General features: G+C 54.9%; 1 protein-coding gene across 1 annotated transcript in view; it reads left to right on the top strand.

Moving 5' to 3' along the window:
* The first annotated feature begins 957 nt into the window (after positions 1–957).
* The window catches only part of TNS1 (tensin 1), a 206,022-nt gene continuing 185,074 nt past the window's right edge, over positions 958–21,905 (top strand). The window contains 2 exon segments of the mRNA XM_039844732.1: positions 958–1,065; positions 19,293–19,407. Coding sequence (XP_039700666.1) covers positions 973–1,065; positions 19,293–19,407 — 208 coding nt within the window. The 5' untranslated portion in view covers positions 958–972.

Below are 21,905 nucleotides of genomic sequence, written 5' to 3'. Positions count from 1 at the left end.
CCTCTATTTACATCATCTGAGCACAGGCAGAGAAGGGTTCCCAGCCTCCAGCAGCTGACATGGGGCGGGAAAGAAAGTGAGGCAAGCCATAGTTGGAGCCAATTTGTCCAGCTCTCAGCCACCTGAACTGGTTCAGCCTCTGAGGCAGGGCCCCTTCCAACCCGCGGGGGTGTTTGGGGGTGCTCAGAGCTCCCTCACTCCTGAAGTTGGCTGGAGAGAGATCCAGGCAGAGGAGTGGGGGAGTGGCCAGGGTCAGAGGTTGGCGAGAGAGAGTTGGAGCAGCTGGGCCAGGTTGTGTTCAGAATCCTCATTTGCACGCCTGTGTCCATGGATGTTTCTGCTTCAGTCGTGGAAGCCGGTGGCTTCCGTTTAAGTTAATCACATTATGCTCTGGGGAGCAATATGGGAACTGAAGTGAGGTCTGGAGGGAATCCACACATGCACACACGCACACTCACACACTCACTGCAGCTTGGAGCACAATGCTGCCTCTACCGCCGCCCAGGCTCGAACCGCTGCGGCGCCTTCCCCGCAGGTGGACGCCTGGTGCCTGGCACCTCCTCTGCCCTGGTCGGACCCGCCTTTCCTGCGCGGCTCCCGAACCTCCGAAGTTGCGGGGTGCCTGCGTCCGCCCCCCATCCTGCCTCGGAAGCGGGCAGGCCAGAGGCTGTCACGCCGAGGGGAGGAGAGAGGGAGCCGCGGAGGAAGTCCCGGAGAGTGGAGGCGCCTCCCGCAGGGGCTTCCGGGGAGATGGAGGCATTTCGGGGTAGCGCCGCGGGGCTTAGGCGGTGCTCCTCCCGCTAGAGGGGGAAGGACACTCGGGCTGCTCCTGCGGCGCGGAGGATCCGGGACACCCCGGGGCAAGGCTCTTGCCTTCCCCCACATCCCCCAGCCCCTTCTCAACTCCGCGCCGGGAGCAGCCGGTCCTCCTTCCCAGACTCTCTCGCCGAGGCACCCACCCTGGGGGTCAATATGACTCGACTGAGCTGGTGCTTCTCCTGCGTGATCCGATGGGGCAAGTACCTCTTCTGCCTCCTGCCCCTGCGCTTCTGCCTCCGCAGCCAGGTAAGCCGTCAGCCACACCTGGCACCTGCCCCACCCCTCCCCGACGGGCGCTCCCTCCCCTCAGTCTCCTCGGCCTTTGGTTTATTCCTCTCCTAACCCCAGGGACACATCATCCAGATCGTTGTCAGCCTGGTTCTTATCGGAGTTTGGGGACTCCTGGGGAGCCCCCACTGTGCGCTGCACGGATCCACAATGGGGGGAGTGGCCGCCCCTCCCCCAGCGCACAGCCCTGGGTTTGGGTCAGAAGTCTGAAGAATAGCACCTGGGTCTGTGGGAGGGCGGCAGAGATTTGGGTATAGAGGAGGTTTCTGGGGGTTTTAAGCATCCCTCCCAAGTTTCTGTGGGAAGAGAAGGCGAGTTCCTGGAAATGTCTTTTTTTCCCCCTACTGGGCTCAGAGGACCCGGAGTGAAGATTGTGCAGTAACAGAGTGAGACGGAAATGCGACCTGTGGGGCTGGAAGATGTCGTTAGGGATTTCTCATCTCCTGGGGAAGATGCAGGGACCAGGGAATAGGGCTGGGAGAAGATGGGGCTGGGCACCAGGGCCTCTGTCACTGGGTTAGTGGGGGAGGAGGGGTCTGGTGGGACCTACAGTGCAGGGAAGTGTGTGTGTGGGGGTCCTGGTTGAGCATCTTTCTTCCTGGGATCCTCCCGGAGAAGATCCCCAACAGTGCCTTCAGGCTGTGGGGTGTGTGTGTGTGTGTGTGTGTGTGTGCGCGCGCGCGCGCGCGTGAGCGTGCGTGTAAACCTGGGAGAGGGCTGACATGGGGACATAGCTGGCTCAAAGAGTAGGGAACTGAAGAAACTGAATATAACCTTAAATTCTCCCCTGGGGGACAGAGAGAACCCCAAGAGCATGACCTCAAGCCCCCGGAAGCCTCTAGTGAAGGACCGGGCAACCTATCATGGGAGCCTGGCTTTCTGATCCCCTCTCCACTCCTTTGGGGAAACCAGAGGGACCCCTGTCACACAGGGGAGGGGGTTCAGTACACCTCTCTGGTTAAGGGTGTCGACTGTGGAGCGAGTCTGCCCGGCTTCGAATTCTGGCTCTACCATCTACTAGCTGTGGACATTGTGCAAGTTTCTTAATCTGCCTGTACCTTAGTTTTCTCTGGTGTAGAATGGAGATAAAACAATACCTACCTCATTGGGTTGTGAGGATTAAATGCATTTAAAGTGTTTATCAAAGTGCCTACTGTATAGTAGGTGTTCAATAAAAATCAGGGATATGATCTTCATTATTATTGTGCTTTTCCAATGGGGATCGCCCTCCTTGTAGACCTTCAGGCAGTAGACCTTCAGAGCTGGGGTAATGGAGAGAGAAGGATTTCTCTCAGCATCCAGTCTTCCCATCATATGGTTAGGAAAGATCCTTTCACTCCATAAGAAGTTTGAATGTTCAGCCCCTCTTCCCGGGTGCTGCCTCTGGGCCTCAGTTTCCCTCTCTGCCATTCTGGTTCCGCAGTGGGGAAAGGTGCCAGCGGGCTCCCGCCCCAGTCACCCAAGGTGTGTTTTGAAATCTAGCAAAATGTATTGTCCCCCAGGATTGGCTGGGAGGCAGGCACTGCAGCTGTAGACCGCAGAGCTGGAGTCCCATCCACATCCCAATGGGCTCTGAGTTCAGATGCTGCGGGGTACGGGTTTTCAGATTTGAGAAAAGGCAGCCAGCAGCAGGAAATGGCCAGCCAGAACCAGGTCAGTGGGACCCCAGGCCACTTAGCAATTCCCTCTCCTCATTTGCAGAGGGAGAGGATGACCTAACCTCCCCCCGGGCCAGGATTTGAGCCGGAGGGGGGGGGGCGCTGGGAGTGAGGGGCTGGATGAACGGCTGCAGCTGCCTCTCTTCTGCCTTTGCAGGGCCTGAGTCAGGCAGGAAATTAGAGCTGGGGAAGAGATCAAGATCACTGAGTCAGGCTCTGGGAAGGATTTTATTAAAAACTGTTGAGATTGGGTCCAGACACTGTGTCCGTCCAGGGTGCTGGTGGAGGGGAGGTAAGGGAACAGAATCTGAACACTGCTCCCTCCTATTTCCCCTGGGGAAACTGAGGCTCAGACAGGGCCTGGTTGGAGCCTCACCTTCCCTCTCAAGGAGCATCAGATTCTGGAGTGCAAGGGGACAACCTCAATCTCTCACTGGAGGCTGTGTAGGCAGAGGTGCAAGGGGCAGGACCGTCCTTACCCATAGGGTGCCTTGGTGGGCTTCAGAGTGAGTGTCCCTTGTTCCTGGCTGATGCTCCTCATGCCTGGCTTGGTGAGTTGAGCACGGATGGGACTTCAGCCTCCACTCACCTCTTGCGTGTACCCTTTGCAGTGAATATCCTGTGCAGCAGTACATGGAGGCTCTGCTAGGACACTGAGCACCCCAAGACTCAAAGGCTGAGTGTGTATGGGGGTGGGGAGCAGGATGAGGTAACCTGGCTTACCTGGAAGGAGGCCCTATGGGCAGCAGGGACCAGACCCTGTCCTCATCCAGATCCCGGGCCCCAGGTCTTGCAGGACTGCTATTTTTCTACAGTCACTAGAGAGCTAGTTGGTCTCGTCCTCCCCCATGCATCAGTATTGTCCTTAGTGTCCCTCTGTGTGTTTGCCTATCCTCATTCCTCCATTCAAGCCAGACCGAGCCCAGGCAGCTGACCCCTTCCTGGGACTCTGCTCCTGACAAGCTCTGTGACTTCAGTCAAGTCACACCCCTCCCTCCACTGCAGCCTTATCATCTGTGAGACAAGGAGGCTGGATTAGGTGAGTGGTACCCCAAGGGCCAAACTGTCCTGGCAGACATGTTTAATTTGGCAGACAGAATGATTTAAAAAAAGAAGAAGGCAACATTTAAAAATTTATATTTTTAAAATATTTTATAGAAGAGATTTTATATGGTAATATAGATTTGGGGCTTCTCTTGACAGATCAGAAGATCTGACGGGGTGGGCTTTTGTCGCCGATGCCATAGCGGTGGTCCCTGAGGACTGGGCGTCCGCTTTAGCTGGGCCTGCCCTCTCCAGGTCCCCATAGATGCCTTGCTTGCTCCTCTCATTTAACCTCTGTTGGGCCCCTGAAGGCTCAGACTGAGACCCTGCCTGAGACCACTATCTGAGCCTGAAGGCTTTTTCAGCTCTGATGTTCTGTGACCTTTGGATTCTGTGACCAGCGGTGAGAGAAGAAAGGCCTGATGGACAATAGGAAATGGGCTGGACAAAAAGAAGAACTTTTTGATGGACAGCTGTCTGGGAACTTTGTGGCCTCCCTGAAGGTGGAGGTGGAAGGGACCTTAGAGGCCAGCAGCTTGGCCGTTTTGCAAGTGAGGAGGCACGTCAGCTTCATTCCTACCCTCGCTCACCTTTCCCTCTGCCTCAGCTCAGCTGGCTTCTAGGCCCGGTGCCAGCCTCAGCTGGCTGCTGAGCCAGGGGCTGGAGGGTGGTGGGCAATGAGCAGGAGGGGCTCTGCATGCAGAGGGGACAGTGGAGTTAAACACAAACCTGCTGCAGAAATGGCCAGGACAGTTGGACGGTGTGGCATAGGGTGGTGGCGGGCTCTGAGGCTCTTAGGAGCCCAGCCCAGAAAACCCAGCCAGCCCAGTGGCCCGTGCCTAATGTCTGCTGCATGTGAGACTCTGGTCCGGGTGTGGGTGGGGACCCCAGGATGAGTAATATGGTTCTGGCCCCTGAAGAGTCTGCAGCCTGAAAGACCTAGGAGGAGAGAGGGTGGCAGGAAGAGATGGTGCTGAAGATGGGTGGTTATGACAGGTATGTGCAAAGGTGTCCAGGCCAGGTATGCCTAAGGCCTTTTAAAAGGGATGAGGGGGAAAAGTTTGGGAAGGGGATAGTAGATAGTAAGAATAGGAAACTATGTTAGGACCCATTGCTTGATAGGTTGATTCACTCCTTCTTTAACGACATCTGACACCTGTGAATGACAGGCTCTGGGGATACAAAACATGGACATGTCCTTGCCCAAGGAGCTCTCCCCATGTGTGGGTGAGGGAGGATGAATAATGGGTAAGGAGCCTGAAACGAGGTCATTATGTATAGTTAGAGACACCCCAGGAGGCAGAGTTGAACACCGGAGGCCTTCACTCCCATTTTTAGTCCCAACTTAGGGACTGGGGAGGGGCTGTGTGAGAGGCCAGATAAGTTGGTGTCACTGTGACTTGGTCTTCAGTCTTGTTTTCTAGCATTTCTGGGAAGCTGTAAGGTGATTTCTCAGAACTCCCAAGATAGCTGCTCAGGCCCATCTTCCAGCGACGCCAGCAGCAAAGGGCTGGGGAGCAGGCACGGGGGACAATGGAAGTGGGTGCCAGGACGGCAGGGCTTGGTTGGCCGAGTCCTTGTTGAAGTTGTTGGGAGGCGGGAAGGGTTGGTGATGGTGACTAGGAGATGGGACTCAGGGCCTCTCAGCGAGGCGGCCACCTGGAAATCACTGCTTGCTCTATGCTCTAGCTAGTGGAGAAAGGTAGGGTTTGTGGGCGTATCTGTCTATGGACACCCCCAGGGGTGTCTGCAGGGTCAGCTACACATGGAACGCGGGTCCATTTCAGTGTTGGCTAAACTCAGTAGACTTAGGAGGGAGCCTCAGTAGACTTAGGAGGGAGTACCGAGGGGCATTGTGATTTTGGCAAGGGATGCAGGGCAGAAACTTTTTCAGCCCCATAGTTCTGCAAAAGGACTTGGAGAGATGTGAGAAGGGACCCTGATTCCTCACCCTAACGCCGTTATCAGAACAAAGACTCTTAACTCAGGCACCTGCTCTAGGAAGGACCAGAATGAGACACTTTGCCTCAGCGTCCTCCCAACTTCTCAGAATCACCAAGCGATAGTGTCAGTCCCTTGTTCAGTGTCCAACCTGCACGACCGCATTTTGCAGCCTTTTCCCAGATGAAGTGTGACTGTTTTCCTCTCATTCTGCGGTTTCCCAGGCTGATGTCTTGGCTGGACTGTGGGCTGGGAGCCAGCACACCTGGCTGGGCAGGCCCACCTGAGGGGAGAGGCCGGTTGTAGAGACTGAACCCTGGGGTTGCATCGTGTGTGGTATTGACAGCGAGTGACAACGAGGGCATGCTCCTGGGGGAGCAGGGGAGAGGCAGGGTACATGTCACCTTTTGTATGTGCGTCTTGGGGCGCGTACAGCACACTCATGCTGTGTGCAGAGGAGCTCAGACAAGAGGGCTTTCTGCTAAGTTACTCAATCAAAGAAAATGGTCTCGGAGAGTCTATTCTGGGTGGGGCCCTGTCCTGGGCATTTTGTGTGTTTATGTGAGTTGGACTGTGTGTCCTTGTGTGTGTGTCTACAGAAGGGGGTGGGGCTGAGTCCTCTTTCCCTCCTCTGGAAGGCTCCAAAAAGCAGAGCTGGTGATTCACCAGCCCCACCCACCCTTACTTGGTCCAGCCTGGCCAGAGCTCCAAGAGAGAAGTTTTTTGGAGAAATGTGTGTGTGGGGATCGAGACAAGGAGGGCTCGGCAGATTTTGCTGGATTTCCCTGCAGTGCTCCTTGAGAATGCATTTAGATCTGCACCCCTCTTCTTCCCACCCTCTAGACCCCCAGCTATTGCCCCTGGGCTCAGCGGGGAGGAGAGGGAAGGGGAAGGCTGACGGGCAGGGGACAGGAGGAAGTATGCTGGAACGGTGGGAGGTGCAAACTGGGCCCAGGGAGGGGGAGGGGGAGGGGGAGGAGGAAGTGGGGAAATGCAAACCAAATGTTGGCCCAGGGTACAGTCAAGAAAAACAGACTCTCGCGGGAGCCTGGAGCGAGGCTCCTTTTAGGAAGGGCAGGAAGGGCTGGGACAGATGTTTGGAGAAAAGAAAGAAAGAAGGAAAAAAAAGAGTATAAAAAAGTTGGAACGAAATGCACAGCCTGGGGGCTGGGCCCTTCTCCTGCAGGCTCAGGCCCAGTTTCCCCGTTTCTCTTATGTTAAGGTCGCCGAGTGTGTGCAAATGAGTGTGTGTTCCAAAGGCAGGAGGGCCTGCGTGTGTATTTGGAGATGGGACAGGGCCAAGGAACCTCAGGGTGTGCAGACTGCGCTGTCCTACCTCTGTCTGTCCACTCCCCAGTGGTTTGGGGGCAGGGGGTCTGCAGTGAGGAGAGCAGACTCCAGGCCTGCCAGCACCAGATCAGAAGGCAGAGGATTTGGTGGCTCACAGGGGTTGTGTGTCTGGGGGTTGGGGGTGCGAGGTTAGGGGTGGCTTGGTGGTGGTGGGGCCCTGTCTCCAGCAGCTGTCCCTTTGCCCTATCTCCTTCATACCCCCCGCAAAGCAGGGCTTCTGCCCCACAACGTCACCAGTGGAGCCTGGGAGGAGGGAGGAGACAGGAGGCTGGGACAAGGGGGTGGAGTGGGGGGAGGAGGAGGAGAAGGAGGGAGGGTGAGCTGGAGGCAGGCAGGGCCAGAGGCCCGACAGATGCTGGCTGCGCAGGAGCAGCAGCCTGGGACTCAGCTTTCTTCTGCCTGCGCGTGGGGGCTGTGAGCTCCAGAGTGCTGTTTGCAGGCCCCGGACGTGGCTTGAGCTCAGGACCCACCGAAGATGACGTGGATCTGTCTGTCCTGCATGCTCTGGGTAGGTCTGGCCGCTTTAGCTAGGATGTTGTACACTTCCCCCCTGCCCCCATCCTTAGGCTGAGAGCCTGTGGTAGGGGGAGTGTTGGTGGCAAAGGAGAGGGCCCTCTCTGCCTCTGATGGACAGAAGGACAGACACACTTGAGCAGACCCTCAGGCCGTGTCCTTCCCCATCAACAGGGCCCAGGGCCTGGTTCTACCGGTCAGTGCATACCCCCTCGCCCCCACCCTGCCCACTGCTCTCATCCGCAGTTGAGTCCAGAAGCTGTAAGTAGAAGGAAGCCATCAGGAAGTTTTGTTTCTTTTTGGAGCCTCTTCTGCCTCCACCCCCACCCCCACACTGGGGTGAAAATTCTTTACCCCCTCAACTGCTCAGCCCAAGAGTTTGAGGAAGGGGCAGTGGTCGGGGCCTGGAGAACGGGGGATATTGACCTAGCGAATAAAAAGAAGCCGTGCTGGAGGAGAGTTCTGCTCTGGTTTGATCCATCACTTTAATCCCCCTGGACCAAATCTCTTTGGCCTCATGCTGTCCCCTTTCTCCAGCCTCCCCGCCTCTGCCTTCCTGGCCTCCTCCTCTCTTTCCCTTTTAGTTCCCAGGTTCAGGAAAATGTGTGTTAGGGTGACTGTCCCTGAGGGGTGGGGGCCACATGGTGAGGGTTAAAAGTCTCGAGGCCAATCAGGGGCAGAGAGGGGCTGGGAGAGGGCCCACCGCTGCAGGATGGTTGGGGGCAGGGGCAGAAGACCCCTTCCTCAGAGGGGCTCCGTGGCTGTCTGGGCAAAGGCATGCACAGGGGTCAGGAGGGCAAGGAAGTCATCCCTGGCTGCAGTTACTGTTGGTCTCTGAGAGAGTGAGCTTGGGGGAGGGGGCTTCAGGCCTGGGATCCAGATGTGGCCTTCCCCGTCCCTTTTTTGTTCCCGCCAGTCCTGGGGAGGGCCCTCTCTTGGCTTAGGCAAGCACAGGCTGAGTATAGTTGTGGCAGATCAGACTTGGGCAGTCAGGTGTGCTTGGGGCAGGGCAGGGAAGGGTGGAGGAGGGTCTGGAATGAGGGGGTTGGGGTGGAACCTGAGACTTAGGTTCAGGGATGAATCTGAAAGGTGCCCGGAGCATCCTGCACAGAGGATGCATCAGAGGTTCTCTGGGCTGGTGTTGGCATCTGTGAAGGGGGAGCCTTGACCAAGTTCATCCCTCCAGGCCCTCCAGGCTTTCTCCGACAGGCTCCGGAAGGCCTGCGGACTGTGCCAAGGATGAAGGTGGGCAGTGAGGGAGCCTGCAGTAGGAGGGATGACGGACTTCCGGGGGCGAGGTACTGCTGTGGGTGGAGAAAGGGCCACTTCAGCTGAGAGGTCATGGGAGAAGCATGTCACCTCGGTGAGTTTCAATCTCCCCATGGGTGAACTGAGGACAATGAAGGAGAGTTGCCGAGGGGTGGGCCCGAGTACCCCATTGATGTTACTGTCCTCCCCTAAGAGCTGGGAGAGGGTACCGGGGACCAAGGGCAGGTGTGGATGCGGCCACTTTGGACTTCTCTAAGCCCCTCCCCTTGCGCCTTTTCCCGTCTTTTTCCTTAGTGCCCGCCCAGCCCCTGTCCCTCCCCAGCTCCGTGGGACAGCTTGGTGGGTACTTGTCTATGGAATGAGAAGAGGCCGGTGGGAGCGGGCTGGGCGGAGAGGTTGTGCCTGGATGCTCATTGCCAGGGTGGGCCAGAGTCCGGGGGAGTGTGGGCTGGACAGCGGGCACACTCCTGACCATGTCAGCGTTCTTGTCCTCTCTCTCCAGTTGCCCAAGGCAGTAGTACCAGTAACCTTCCTCCCTTCCGGGTGGGCCTGGGTGGGGCTAGGGTGTATGTTTATGGCAGGGAGTGGAGGGATAGAAGGCACCAGTCATGGAAAGGGGGCACAGAGGCCCTGGAGACCTTGCCGAGGGGGCTGCTTTTGCCTTGAGAGGCACTTGGTGGCTAAAGTCTGTAGCCTTTGACACCAGACAAAGCTAGGCTCAAATCCTAGTTCCAGCATTTACCAGATGGGCAGCCTTGGGTAAAACAGTTCTTTCTTGAGCCTTAGTTTCCTGATCTGTAAAGTGGGTAGAATAATACACATCTTGTATGGCTGGGATGAGGACAGAGATAATGCATGTCAAAAGACAGGGCACCCACACACAGTAGGTGCTCAGTAAATCCTGGCCCGCCAACTCCGAAACCTGCTGTTTGTCTTACGGGATCCCCTATATCCCAGATCTCATGTGGGCGGAGAGTGTCCCTGGGATGGGTGTTGTGGGACAAGGTCCCACCTCTGACGCTCCTGACTGCCCAGGGACTCTGCCCAACTATTCTGGGGCCAAGAACTAGCTGGGTCTGTGGCTTCAGGGAGGTAAACCGAGGCATGGTCTGGAATAGACATGTCTTGTGCTCCATTGTGAGTGCACGTGTGTCTGTGTGTGCACATGCCCCTGGATGAGGACAGCTGCAGAAGTTTCATCGAAGAAGTAATACATCTGTAATGCGTAGTTTTAACAAGCTCTAGGAATAAAAATCACTTTATTAGCTGAGGAGCATAGTAATATATTATGCATAACTTGATTTTCTCAGCAAATGTTCCTATTTGCTATTACATATTCAAGTATGGCTTATTTAGAAAATAATTATATGTCTATTAATAGAGGCTTTTTGGTGCGCTGATGGAGTTAGAGCTGCAGGCTCTTCCTTCCAGAGGGACTGGCTCTGTCGTCAGCAAGTGTGAAGGGGCTTATTAGGGTGTGGCTGGAAGAGCCACAAGGCAGGACTGGGGCTAAGTATAGCCTTGCCCTACCTTGAGCAAGCTGTGTGGCCCAGGGCCCGTCACTCAACTTTTCTGGACCTCACAGAAGCTTGGGTAGTATTCCCTGAGGCCACTTCCAGCTGCAGACAATGAAGTGTTCTCTTTCTTGGAGCTGGTGTCCTTCCCAGGGCTAAGCACACATTTTTGTCAGAAGGGTCCTCGTGAGTCCCCAGATTCCTGGGGTGCATTTCCTGCCATGTCAACCCCACTCTGACCCCTCGGCCTGAACTCACTCTCTCGAGTTTTGTTCGTAGGTACGAGCCGGCTCACGCGGGGCCTCCTGACATGGGTTCGGGAACTAGGCTGGGCTGCATGATACTCATCAGGGTCTTACTTAAAAATCTCCTTTTGCAAAGTTTTTCAAAATGACCTTTGAGGCACAGTTTCAGGGAGAAACACTGAACTGTTTTTCAGAAGGTTTCCCGGGAAGTGTAGCATGCTGGCCGAGAGTGCGGGGCCTGGGTTTCATCCTGGCCCCGCCACCGGGCAGCTGTGTGACCTTAGGCAAGTGGCTTCGTATCTCCTCACCTACCTGTAGGGTTGTTAGGTTTTAAGTGAGCTAATACACGTGTACATTTAGAATAGCGTCTCCCACATAGTAAGAGCTCAGGAAATGGTAGCTCTCATTATATGATGCACATTGTCAAGGCTACACAGTGAGTTAAGAGTCAGAACTAGAACCTTGGTCTCCTGCCTCCTCATCCAGGGCTGCCCATTCTGAGAACACGTCAGGGCAGGGCATGTGGGGCCAGTGTGAATGGGTGGTCAGAATGATGTGAAGGCCAGGACGGGCCGGCCTTCTCCTGCAGGCGGTGGGCACAGCGGTCAGAGTGTAGACTGAAGTGAGCCTCCCTGGGTGCAAATCCTGGCTCTGCCACTTACTAGCTGTGCTGTCAGGGGAAGTTATTTATCCTGTCTGTGCTTCATCTGCATACATTTCTCTGACTTGCACAATTTCATTTGAACCCCACTCTAATTCTGTGTGGTAGGAAGGGCAGGGACCACTAGTTCCAGTTTCCAGCCCTGCTGGGGAATCCCACACAAGGGACGTGGCCTGCCCATGACCACATGACTGCTGGGTTTAGTGTTCCTGAATAGAGCAGGGGTGTGGGCTGGGGGCAATTGATCTGTGGGTTGAGGAGATTGGTGGGGAGTGGCCCAGGGATAGGGAACAGTGTCAGGGAAGTACCGTGATGAATAAACTGTCCAGTCATTCGGCTATCTGAGCCTCTACCCACCCACAGACCCGTTCAGTCACCTCACAAGTGATGACGAAGTGCCGACTTTCTTCAGGACGCTTGCAAATGCTGGGCCAATGGTTACGAATAGATAGGTGCTACCAAGAGGGGACCTGTGGGGACATCTAAGGGAAGACTTAACCTAGATTGGGGGAGAGGACAAGTATCAGGAAAGACCTCTCGGAAGGTGAACTTTAAACTAGGTCCAAAGATGAAGCCGAGAACTCAGAAATCCCAGTGCAGGAAGTGAAAACAACTGAGGTTGAATAAGATGGGCTAAGCTGGCAGTAGATGGTCTTTGGACAGGGGACACTGACGGTGTAACTCTCAGGTCTCCTTGAGATGGCCACAGACCGTGGCAGTTGAAATACTGTGAGAAATGGTGGTAGTGAAGTGGTTAAGGACTTGGGACCCTGCCACAGACAGACCTAGATTTGAATCTTTGTTCCCTTCTGCCCTGCCTGTGTGTCCCAGAGCAAGTCCTCGGCCTCATGGGGACGTCGTGAGGAGTCAGTGAGGGATCGGCGCCAGCCTCTTGCCGTGGCGCCTGGCCCATTACTGGGGCTCAGACTACGCTCTCTCTGAGCTCTCCCGCTCCAGGAGATGATTTCACTTTTGGGCACAAAATGGACTTGGGACTTGATGCTCAGAAATGTTGGGATGTGTTTTATGAAGGAACCAAGTGAGGGAGAGAGAGCAGGCTGATGGGGAGAGATTAGCTCGGAAACCGAGTCGGGGCCGGGGGTTACCAGGGGGAATCCTGGCTTCCTCAAGTCTCCACATGGTCCTCTGTCATGTGGGAGGGGTTCAGGTAATGCTGTGATCTTCCCTCTGCCCTCCCCTAGAGATCCAGGGCTACTGGGAGTCCAATAGCTTTCTCCTCAGCCGGGTGATGCCAGCGGGGGTGTGGGAGTGACCCAGTATTCTCTCCCGTGAGGGCAGGTCAGTGGCAGCAGGGTGTAATGACACTAGGGGACACGTGGCAACAACTCCATTCGAGTCCTTTCTTCAGACTTGTTTTGGGATCGTGCTGTTTGGGGACATGACAGACATGGAGCAGAAGTACATGCAGACATATGCCGCCTGGTGGGCTAGTCCCCCACACACACAAGGAATGACAACACGAAACACGGGCCACGTCTAGGGAGCAGTTACTATGTGTCAGGTGCTTTTCAGGCATCTTCTCCTTTGATCCTCACAATAACCTATGAACGTTACTATTATTAGCTCACGTAACATGTTAGTAAAATGAGGCAGACAGACAGGAGCTGAGCGACTTGCCCAGGATCGCCTAGCTAAGTGGGAGGGCAGGGGGAAGTTAGGGTGCCATGGGATGGAACGCTAAGAAGGCGCCACTGAGGAAAGCAAGGGACCCATGCGAGCACCTGGCCTGAATCACGAGGAGACCACCATCCACCCTGAGGAACGTGCTGCAAAGCAGCCCGGACTCTTCGAAAACATCGGTGTCATAAAAGAGAAATCGAAAGGCGCAGTACTGTATTTGGATGCCAGCAGTGAAAGCAACCCAGCAACTGAGTATGATGTAGGATCTTAATCGGATCCCGAGTCCAAAATAAAAAACCAGAACAAAGACCCAGCTGTAACAGATGCTATCAGGGCAAAAAGGGAAGTTCAAGAAGATGAACTGAATGTTAGATAACAGTGTGGTATTGATGTCGAATTTCCTGAGGGTGATGATTATACTGGGGTCAGGCAGGTGACAGAGACAGAGACGGAGAGAAAGAGGGGACAAAAGTGGCAAAATATTAACAACTGGTGAATGGAGTGAAGGGAATATGCAAGTTCATCTTTTCTGGAGCTTTTAACTTTTCAAAACCAAACAAGAAGTGAGCGGTGGGGAGATTGATTCTGAGCGAGGAGGTGGTGGTGGTGGGGTATCTGGAAAGATCTCTCTGAGGGCATGAAGTTTGAATGAAGCCTTCGAGGATGCCTAGAAGCTTGGCAAGCTCAGAGGGGAGGAAGGGCATCCTGGGATGAGGGAACAGCAGAGCAGAGGCTCAGAGGTGGATGCAGGGCAAGGAGTTGGGGGGCGGGGCATGGGGATTGAGATGGCAGGGTGCCCTGCGGAAGGACCAAAGCCGCTTCCCCTGCTGGCTCCAGGGTGTCCAGGTTTTATCCTGGATGCATGAGGAGGCATGGGAGCATTTGGGGGTGAGAAAGGATTTCAGTGACCCCATAGAGTTCTGCTCGTTAGAGGCTGCATGGAGGCTATGTGAGGAGGGGGACTCAGTGTTGGGGGTCCTGGAGGCTGGTCCCCTAGGCAGAAGTGACAAGGCCTCCAATAAGGCAAAGGCAGTGGAATTAAAAAGCACAGGAGGGCCAGAGAGTGTTTAGGAAGCAAAACGCAGAGTCTGGCAACTGGTTGGATTGGAGGGTGAAGGGCAGGGAGGAGTGGAGAGTGATTCAGAGTTTTCCACCCGAGGTGACTGAGAAATTCATTTTCGGAACATTAGCTAAGCTAATTGTGTGTGTGTGTGTGTGTGTGTGTGTGTGTGTGTGGCAGGGGAGGGTAGGTAGTAGCTAGAAGTTGTGTGTGTGTGTGTGTGTGTGTGTGTGTGTGTGTGTGTGTGTGTGTGGCGGGGGAGAGGGGTGAGTGGGTAGGGAACGCAGGTATGTACTTGAAGGTGAGGTGGCGTTGGGAGGGACTTGCATGGAGGTGCCCTGAGGACTCCTAGATGCCAACCTGCAGGTCCACTGGGATTCCAAGCCTTCCCCATAGAAATGATGGCTGATGCCAACTAGGTCCTGCTGTCCCAACCCAAGGCAACAAGATATGGAGGATGGAGGGCCAGGAGGCAGGGAAAGGGCGGAGCTGACTCTCCAGGTCTGTCTTAGGCCTGTGTCTTGGTGACTCTCTTTCGCAAGGCTCACTAACTTAGGGACTTCTTCCTTTCGCTGTGTCATCCAGGGCTGCTAGTATTGGGCACAAGGAGCCTCGTCGAGCAGGGCTGGGGAAGTTCCTTGAGGAGGAGGCAGGAGCTCAGGAGCTGAAGGACCTCTAGGGTTATCACTCCCCCTTCATCACCCCTGACCCCTGACCACCAAGTTCTGCCCCCATGGGGCAGGGAGGAACCAACAAACGGCCTTTCCCATCCCAGGGCCAAGGACTCCCGCCAAGGCTGTCCGAGCCAGATGTGCCACACCCCTCTGGCTGGGACCTGCATCTGGCAGGCAGGTTTGGCTGAGTGGAGGCTGGGAGGGAGAGGATCCCCCTGAGGGCCAGGAAAGCCCTCTGATGCTGACTGGGCTTGTCACGGGGCCAGGGCTCTGGACTTGGAGGGTGGGGAAGGGTGACGTTCAGGCTGGGACCACTGCCCTTGTCTGGGCTCTGGCTCCGGAGGGAGGTGGGCGTTGGAGAGACCAGGCAGCTCCAGCTGTGGCAGTGCCTCTTCTGTCCCTGAGTTCCTCCAGGTCCGTTAGGGGCTAGTCCAGCAAGGCAGGGGCTAGGGAGTGCCTTGTGAGACTGTCTGCCACTTGTTAGGAAAACGATGGTCATTGTCATGACAGGCTACCCTTGAAAGAAGCTTTGGACTTTCTGGGCTAATTCACACCTCTACCTGTAGCTGCAGAGGTAGCCCTGGGCGAGGCCAGGGCAGGTATCTGACCTGTTTTCCTTCTTCATCCTGATTTTAACATAGGATTGTTGGGAAGTTCTAACCATGTGTCCTTGCAGCTTCTACCCACTGAGCTTTATTTTGCCTTCAGTAACCTCACAAATCATGCCCGGTCCCCTCTTACGATGACAGCTCCTTCAGATAGTTGAAGGTAAGAGGCTCACCCAGCTTAAACTTTCTCCCTCATCATCCCAGAACCCTTCAGACCTTTGTGGGTGACTTTTTCAACAAGATCACCAGAAACTCTCTTATAGCTGGGGGAAGTCAATGTCAGCAGAGTCAAAGTCATGGCCTAGGGCCACTTGCCTGGGGGCAGCTGAGCTGGTCTCCGCCTTGCCACCAGGCTTCCCCAGGATCTCAAAGAGGGTCGATGTCTCAGTAGAGACATCTCTTCCCTGCTCTTTGTAACCGTCAGCACGGTCCGCCCCAACTCCCCCGGTCCCTCCATCTCAAACTGGCCCACTGTTCCCTACTCTGTCTACACTTAGACTGTGTCGTCCAAACCCCTCATTTTCATCTGGGGACGACAAGGCCCAGAGAAGGCCACTGATGTTCTCAAGGCCACCGGCCTAGCAGGCAGGTCTCCATACTCCTAACCCAGTGCTCCATTAGCCAGAGAGGAGGGTGGGGAGAGGGCAGGGGCGGGAGTGTGCTGGGCCATCGCCCAGGGGCTGCTTAGAGAGGCTGTGAGCGAGGCCAGAGAGAATAGCTGAAATCCTCTTTCTGCTCTCCAAGCCCATGCAGGGAGAGATTTTGTCAATTCACATTTTATGGGGTTTGGCGGGCAAGCCCAGGGCTCAGGGGAAAAGCTTGGGTGTTTGCTTGTCAGTCTAGAAGGCTCCGCCTGCTCCCCATCTGTTCACTGGGCAGCCAAGACCTTTCGAGAGATTCCACTGTCCCACTGTGCTTTGGGGCGGAGGCTTCTTTCCCTGGGCTTTGGGTAAAGGGTTGGATTCGGGGTGTAGGCAGAGAAGTCTGGGGTGTAACTGGAATGGGGAGCTCTGCCTGACTTAGTAGGGGTAGGAGAGGAAGGCTTGGGGGTTCCAGAGCGGGACTGAGACAATTGGTGGTAGAACTTCCTGCCTGCCTCCCCACACAGGCCTTAAATTGAATCCCAAGTCCCCTCCCTATGCCTCCTCCCACCCCAGGCCTGGGCTGCTGTAGTTGACATTTGGCTGTGTCCCCTCCCTGGATGTCTGTGACAGATTATCCGGAAGGCTGCCAGCCAGGAGCTGAGATGGGATAGCAGGGGAGGTGAGACTTCAGAATGGAGGGGAGTCACCTGCCCCTTGTCGTGGCATGGGGGACACTGAGTGAAGTCCAGAGCTGGGCCGTGGCCTACTCCCAACCTAACCTCACCGCTGGAGGAAGCTGGAAGCACTAAAAAAACGAGCTCTCTGGAATATCAGAATCCAAGCCCTGCCGCCTGGCCTAGCCACCAGGGGGCACTGCTGGGTTCCTGGCTCCTCCACTCTCTGCTCTCCCCTCCATCTCTGCCCTGGGCTTCAATTCATCTCTGCCGTGGGCTTCGTCTCTGCTCTGGCCATCTCATATCTGTCTGCCTGTCTTTTTGAATTTTGAGACAAAAACAAACTTCAGAGAAGTTACAAATACAGTGCAAAGAACTTTTTTTTTTCACTGAGCAACTTGAGAGTAAGTTGCCACCACCCCTAAATATTTTTCTAATTTTCCTACAAGGACTTTCTCTTGCGTAACCCAACACAGCCATCAATGTCAGGAAATTGACATTGATACATGACTTCAACGTGTCTCATCCTCAGACCCACTGAAGTGTGGCCGGTGATGTCCTTATGGCCGGTGATGTCCTTTATGGGCATGGAAAGAATACATTTCAGAACCAGCCATTGCCTTTGGCTGTCATTTCAGTTGGGAAATTGCCTCGGTCTTTCCCTGACTTTCGTGGCCTCGTCACTTTTGAAGATGCCGCGCCATTTAACTGGTAGACCGCCACTCAGTTTGGGTTGGTCTGATGTGCCCTCGTGATTAGATTCAGCCTGTGCCCCTGGCAGGAATGTCGCAACAGTGGTGGTGTGTTCTCGGTGCATGCCTTTCGCGGCCCACGATTTCCGTTCACCCTGTTACTGGTGATGTTAACTTTGATCGCTTGATTAAAGTAGATGCTGCCAGGAAAAGCTACTTTTTTCCCCTCGATCATATACAAGTTCAATGTGGGGAGGTTCTTGGAGACGCGTAAATATTCTGTTCCTCATCTTTCAATTGATTCACTTATTTCCTTTAGGCCGTTCCTGTCATTATGTATTTTGATGCTCAGATCTTCCCAGATTCAGTCTTTGGGGGCCCCTTCAAGCTGGCTCCTGTGTCCTTTTGTCTGTCTGTCTGTCCCCCTTGGATTCGCGGGTTTCCTTTATAGCCCCTGTGATTTCTGTCTAATCTCCACATTCTCCACGTGGGCTTGTTGGTCTCTGTCTTCCTTTGTCTCTGCCTTTATCTTGGTCTTTTTCCCACTCCCATCTGACTCTCTGTGGCTTTTCTCTGTCTTTCTCTGCCATCTCTCTCTGTCTGTATCTCTGTCTCCATCTGCTCTCTCTTTGTCTTTCCCCACCCCCCGCCCCGACTGTCTTTCTGTCTCTCTCTCCCGCTCAGCCTCTCTCTCCATCTCTTTGCCTCTTTGTCTCTCTGTCTATCTATCTGTCTGTCTGTCTGTCTCTCTCTCATTTTGTCTGTTTTTCTCTCTGTGTCTCTTGTGGCTCAGTCTCTTTCTTCCAGGACTCACCGCTACAGTGTCTTTAGCTAGAAGTGCCAGACATGCTGGGTTTGTGGGACACTGTCAACCCTTCCCACTCTGAACACACAAGACTCTACCTCTCCAGCCCCTGCCCCAGAGCTGGGAAGCTCTGGAGCAGAGCGTGAGAGGAAGACTTGAAGGAAAAGAACCCTCCCCTCAGAACAATTGTGTCTCTGTGTGTGTCCATGTGTGTGCGGACAGTGTCAGAAAGCTCTGTGCCTGGGAGAGGGGAGAGAGGGAGCAGCCAGCGCCTGTGTTCTGCTGGCCCCTGCTGCTAGCGCATGGAAATGACTCGGATTAGACACCAGGGTAAGGTGTCTTGCAGAGGAATGGTGCCCGTAGGCAGGGGATGATTTTTCTGGGGAGTCCTCTAAATGAGGGAGCTCCCCCTGCCTGCACCTGGGCTGGGGACTGCAGGTGGGAGGAGGGTGGTCCTAAGGGTGGATGCAGAGCTCTGTGCCTAGAGCGTGTTCCCATATGTGGTTACAAAGGACCAACTGTCAGAGCTTGAGGGGTGTGGTGCCCCGTTTCGTGATGCCTGGAGGGGAAAGCTGAGGCCCGAGGTAGTGGTGGGTGGTGACTGGCCCAGAACCTCATGGCGGGTCAGACACAGAGAAGGCTCGGACGGCCAGCCTGCCTCTCATCTCATGCGCGTAGTCGTGTAGTTGTAGAAAGGATATTTAGCCTATCAATATATTCCTGATGCAAAGAATAGAGAATAAAAATAAAGATGGAAGAAGTCTTCTGGGCTGAGGCACGGGGTGGTAGTGAGGGCGAGAGAGAGAATTGCGCTTACTTTGGGGGATCTTGACTGGGACGCCATGAGGGGGCCCCCTGAGGTATGGTTACATGAGGCGTATGTATGTCAAATTGTATCGAGAAATCCACTTGAAATGAGTGCACTTTGCGAATAAGGTAAATGAAAAGAAAAAAAAAATAATTAAGAAACCATGCAGGGGTCTGTGAGCCCTGGGTACTGGCGTCTCCGGCTGTCGTCTGGTCCGCAGTGCGCCGATTTCACCTCAGTCAGGGAGTCTGGGTCGCAGCCATGGCTTTCTTTTCCCTGGGCACCTCCTCCTAGAAATGGGCTCAGGCCTTTCACATCTCCAAGGGCTCACACCACCCCTTTCCCCCAGTCCTTGCCTATGTTTTCCCCATCATCACCCCCAACTCCTTCCCTGGGACCCCAGCCTTCTGCCCAGGCCTGATCACTGTGCCTCTCTTCCCACAGCCAGAGGATCTGGAGGCCCCCAAGACCCACCACTTCAAGGTGAAGACCTTCAAGAAGGTGAAGCCCTGTGGCATCTGCCGGCAGGTTATCACCCGGGAGGGCTGCACGTGCAAAGGTGAGCAGCTGCTCGGGCCAGGAGGATGGGGAGCATATCTTCACGGGAATGAGATGGCCTGGGGCCAGGTCAGGCTAGGACTTGGCTTTGTGTATGTCCTGGGGTCCTGACCTGGTGCCGGGTTCTCATCTGGGAGGGGATGCTGAGCACAGCGGATGGCAAGAACGTGTGTGTGTGTGAATGGCACATGGCAGGTGAGGGGTAGCATGGAAGTGGCATGTAGCCTGTGTGAGGATGACTGGTATAACGTGGTTAGATGGCATGAAGAAGGTATGTGGATGGTAAACAGATGGCCTGCGAATGGCATGTGGAAGGCGTATGGATAGTATGTGGTGGCGTGTGGAAGGTTTGTGGGTAGTATGTGGAGGACCTGTGGATGACACATGGAGATCGTGCGGTTAGCATGTGGATGGTGTGTAGAAGGTGTGAGGGGGACATGTACCTGGCACCAGGAGTACCGCAAAGACGCCAAGCCACAGTCCTCCCCTTGCAGCTGCTTAGGGGTGAGTTTAAGAGGCCCTGAGTCAGACTCGGTGGAGGGCCAGCTGGCTGCCAGGCCTTTCCAATCACTGTCCTCGTGTACTACCAGAACTGCTTGGGGTTTGGCTTTCCCCACTGCCAGAGAAGTCAATGTCTTGTCCCATATCACCAGTGAAATCAGCAGGGGTTCCCTGCAACCCGTCTCAGTGACTGACACCCTCACTCACCCAGTTGCCCCATCAGATGCCTCCTTTTCTTTCACCCCCACCACCCACAATTGCCAAGGTCTCCCATGACAGCTTGAGTCACTGAGCATCTCTGCAGCCAATCCAGGTTGCTGGCATCTGTCACCTGGACCACTGACTGTGGCCCCTTTGCCTCTTTTCCTGACCTACTCTCTTCCATCCACCTTCTGTGCCAGTGGAACTCGATGTAGATATAGTTATGTCAGTTCCCAGTATAGCTTTGGGAGCCCCCACTGCCCTCCAGACAAAGCACAGACCCCTTCCAGTGGCTGCGAGGCCTGGCAAGACCCATCCCTCGCTAGCTTTCCGACCCATCCCCAACCCCTCTGCCCCTCAAGTCCATATTCAAACCACCTGCACCTTGCACAGTTCTTCAAATGCCAAGTATGTCAGATATGCCAAAGGGGCCAGACTTCTTCCTATCCCGGAGAATTTACTCCATCTGGACTCTCCCCTTCTTCCTTCCCTCCAAACCACGTGGGGCTGGGCAGCTGGGCAGCAGAGCCTGGTGAATAATTATTAAAGCACTTAATTTTAGAATGCTTGCATGCATGATCTCATGCAATGCTCATGGCACCCGGAGGTGCTGGTATCATCTCTGTCTCACAGAGGGGAACAGGCTCCGAGTAGGTAAGTCTCTTGCCAAGACACACAGCTGGCTGGGTTGGAGTGGGGTTTTCAGGTGTGTTTTTTGGGGGAGGGAAGGCTTCTAGACAAGGAGTTTCAGATGGGTGTTGGAGGGTGGAGGAGTAGATGAAAGAGGGCATTCCAGGCCAGGCCTGCTGTAGGCAAAGGGTGGAGAGAGGTTTGTGGTCCTTAACTGAAGGGCTGAGTTTAGGAAGCCAACAGGAACTCTTGCAATACCAAAATCAGCCACATGGTGTCATTGTCCTCCTAAGAGATCTGGCTGGGTTTAGGGTGGGAAAAATCCGGAAGGAATTGCTGAGGGTGGAGTTTTGCATTTTGCTGGCATAGCCACCACCCACCCTGCCCAGCCCTGCAAACCTGCTTAAGTTAGCCCCTGACCCTCCCGCCCCTGCTTGCCTCCCCGCCTTCGTTCCTTCGTTCGTTCCTTCGTTCGTTCCTTCGTTCGTTCCTTCGTTCCTTCCTTCCTTCCTTCCTCCCTCTCTTCCTTCCTTCCTTTCTTCCCCAGTGTGCCCTCCCTTCACCCCAGTGACCCCTATCACTGCTCTGAAAGGAAGCAGCAAGGGGTAGGGCAGAAGGAAATTCCAGCACACTCACTGAGACCTTGGGCTCATCTCTGGCTATATGCTCTGTGATAGTCTGTGGTCCTAGGCTCCCTAGTTGACCTGGCTTGAGGGCTTGGGATTGAGGAGGGGATTTGACTCCATGTGAATGGAAGGCTCCCAAGGTGATCAGGGATGACCCTAGTTTTACTTGGTTTGTAGCCTGGCCCTGCTGGTATGAACCTGAGTGGAGGTTAAATGGTCAGTGGGCTGCTAGGCTGGTTTGGCGGCTCTGGGTGTTAGCGAGAAGAGGCACTAACACCCTCTTCTTAGTTGACAGAGGCACCTCCAGGTGTCAGGACTGGGCCATGGAAGGACAGGGGCCAACCCAGCAAGGGAGGACAGAAGGCTCATGGCACTACTGGCCACATGTGCATCCTCAGCAAGAAGGTTGGATCACCAGGCCTGGGAGCAAGGTTGGGCCACTGGGCTTACTGATGGGAGATGCAGGGTTGAGCCAGCTCTCTATGCTTTGGAACCAGGAGGTTGTGGTGGCATGAGATGGATAGACCCCTTATGCATCCAT

The sequence above is a fragment of the Pteropus medius genome, unplaced genomic scaffold (genome assembly GCF_902729225.1).
Source record: "Pteropus medius unplaced genomic scaffold, Ma_sr-lr_union100, whole genome shotgun sequence".
NCBI classification, from domain to species: Eukaryota; Metazoa; Chordata; class Mammalia; order Chiroptera; family Pteropodidae; genus Pteropus; species Pteropus medius.
The sequence above is the reverse complement of the archived record's forward strand: the minus strand, read 5'-3'. Positions and strand labels throughout refer to the sequence as shown.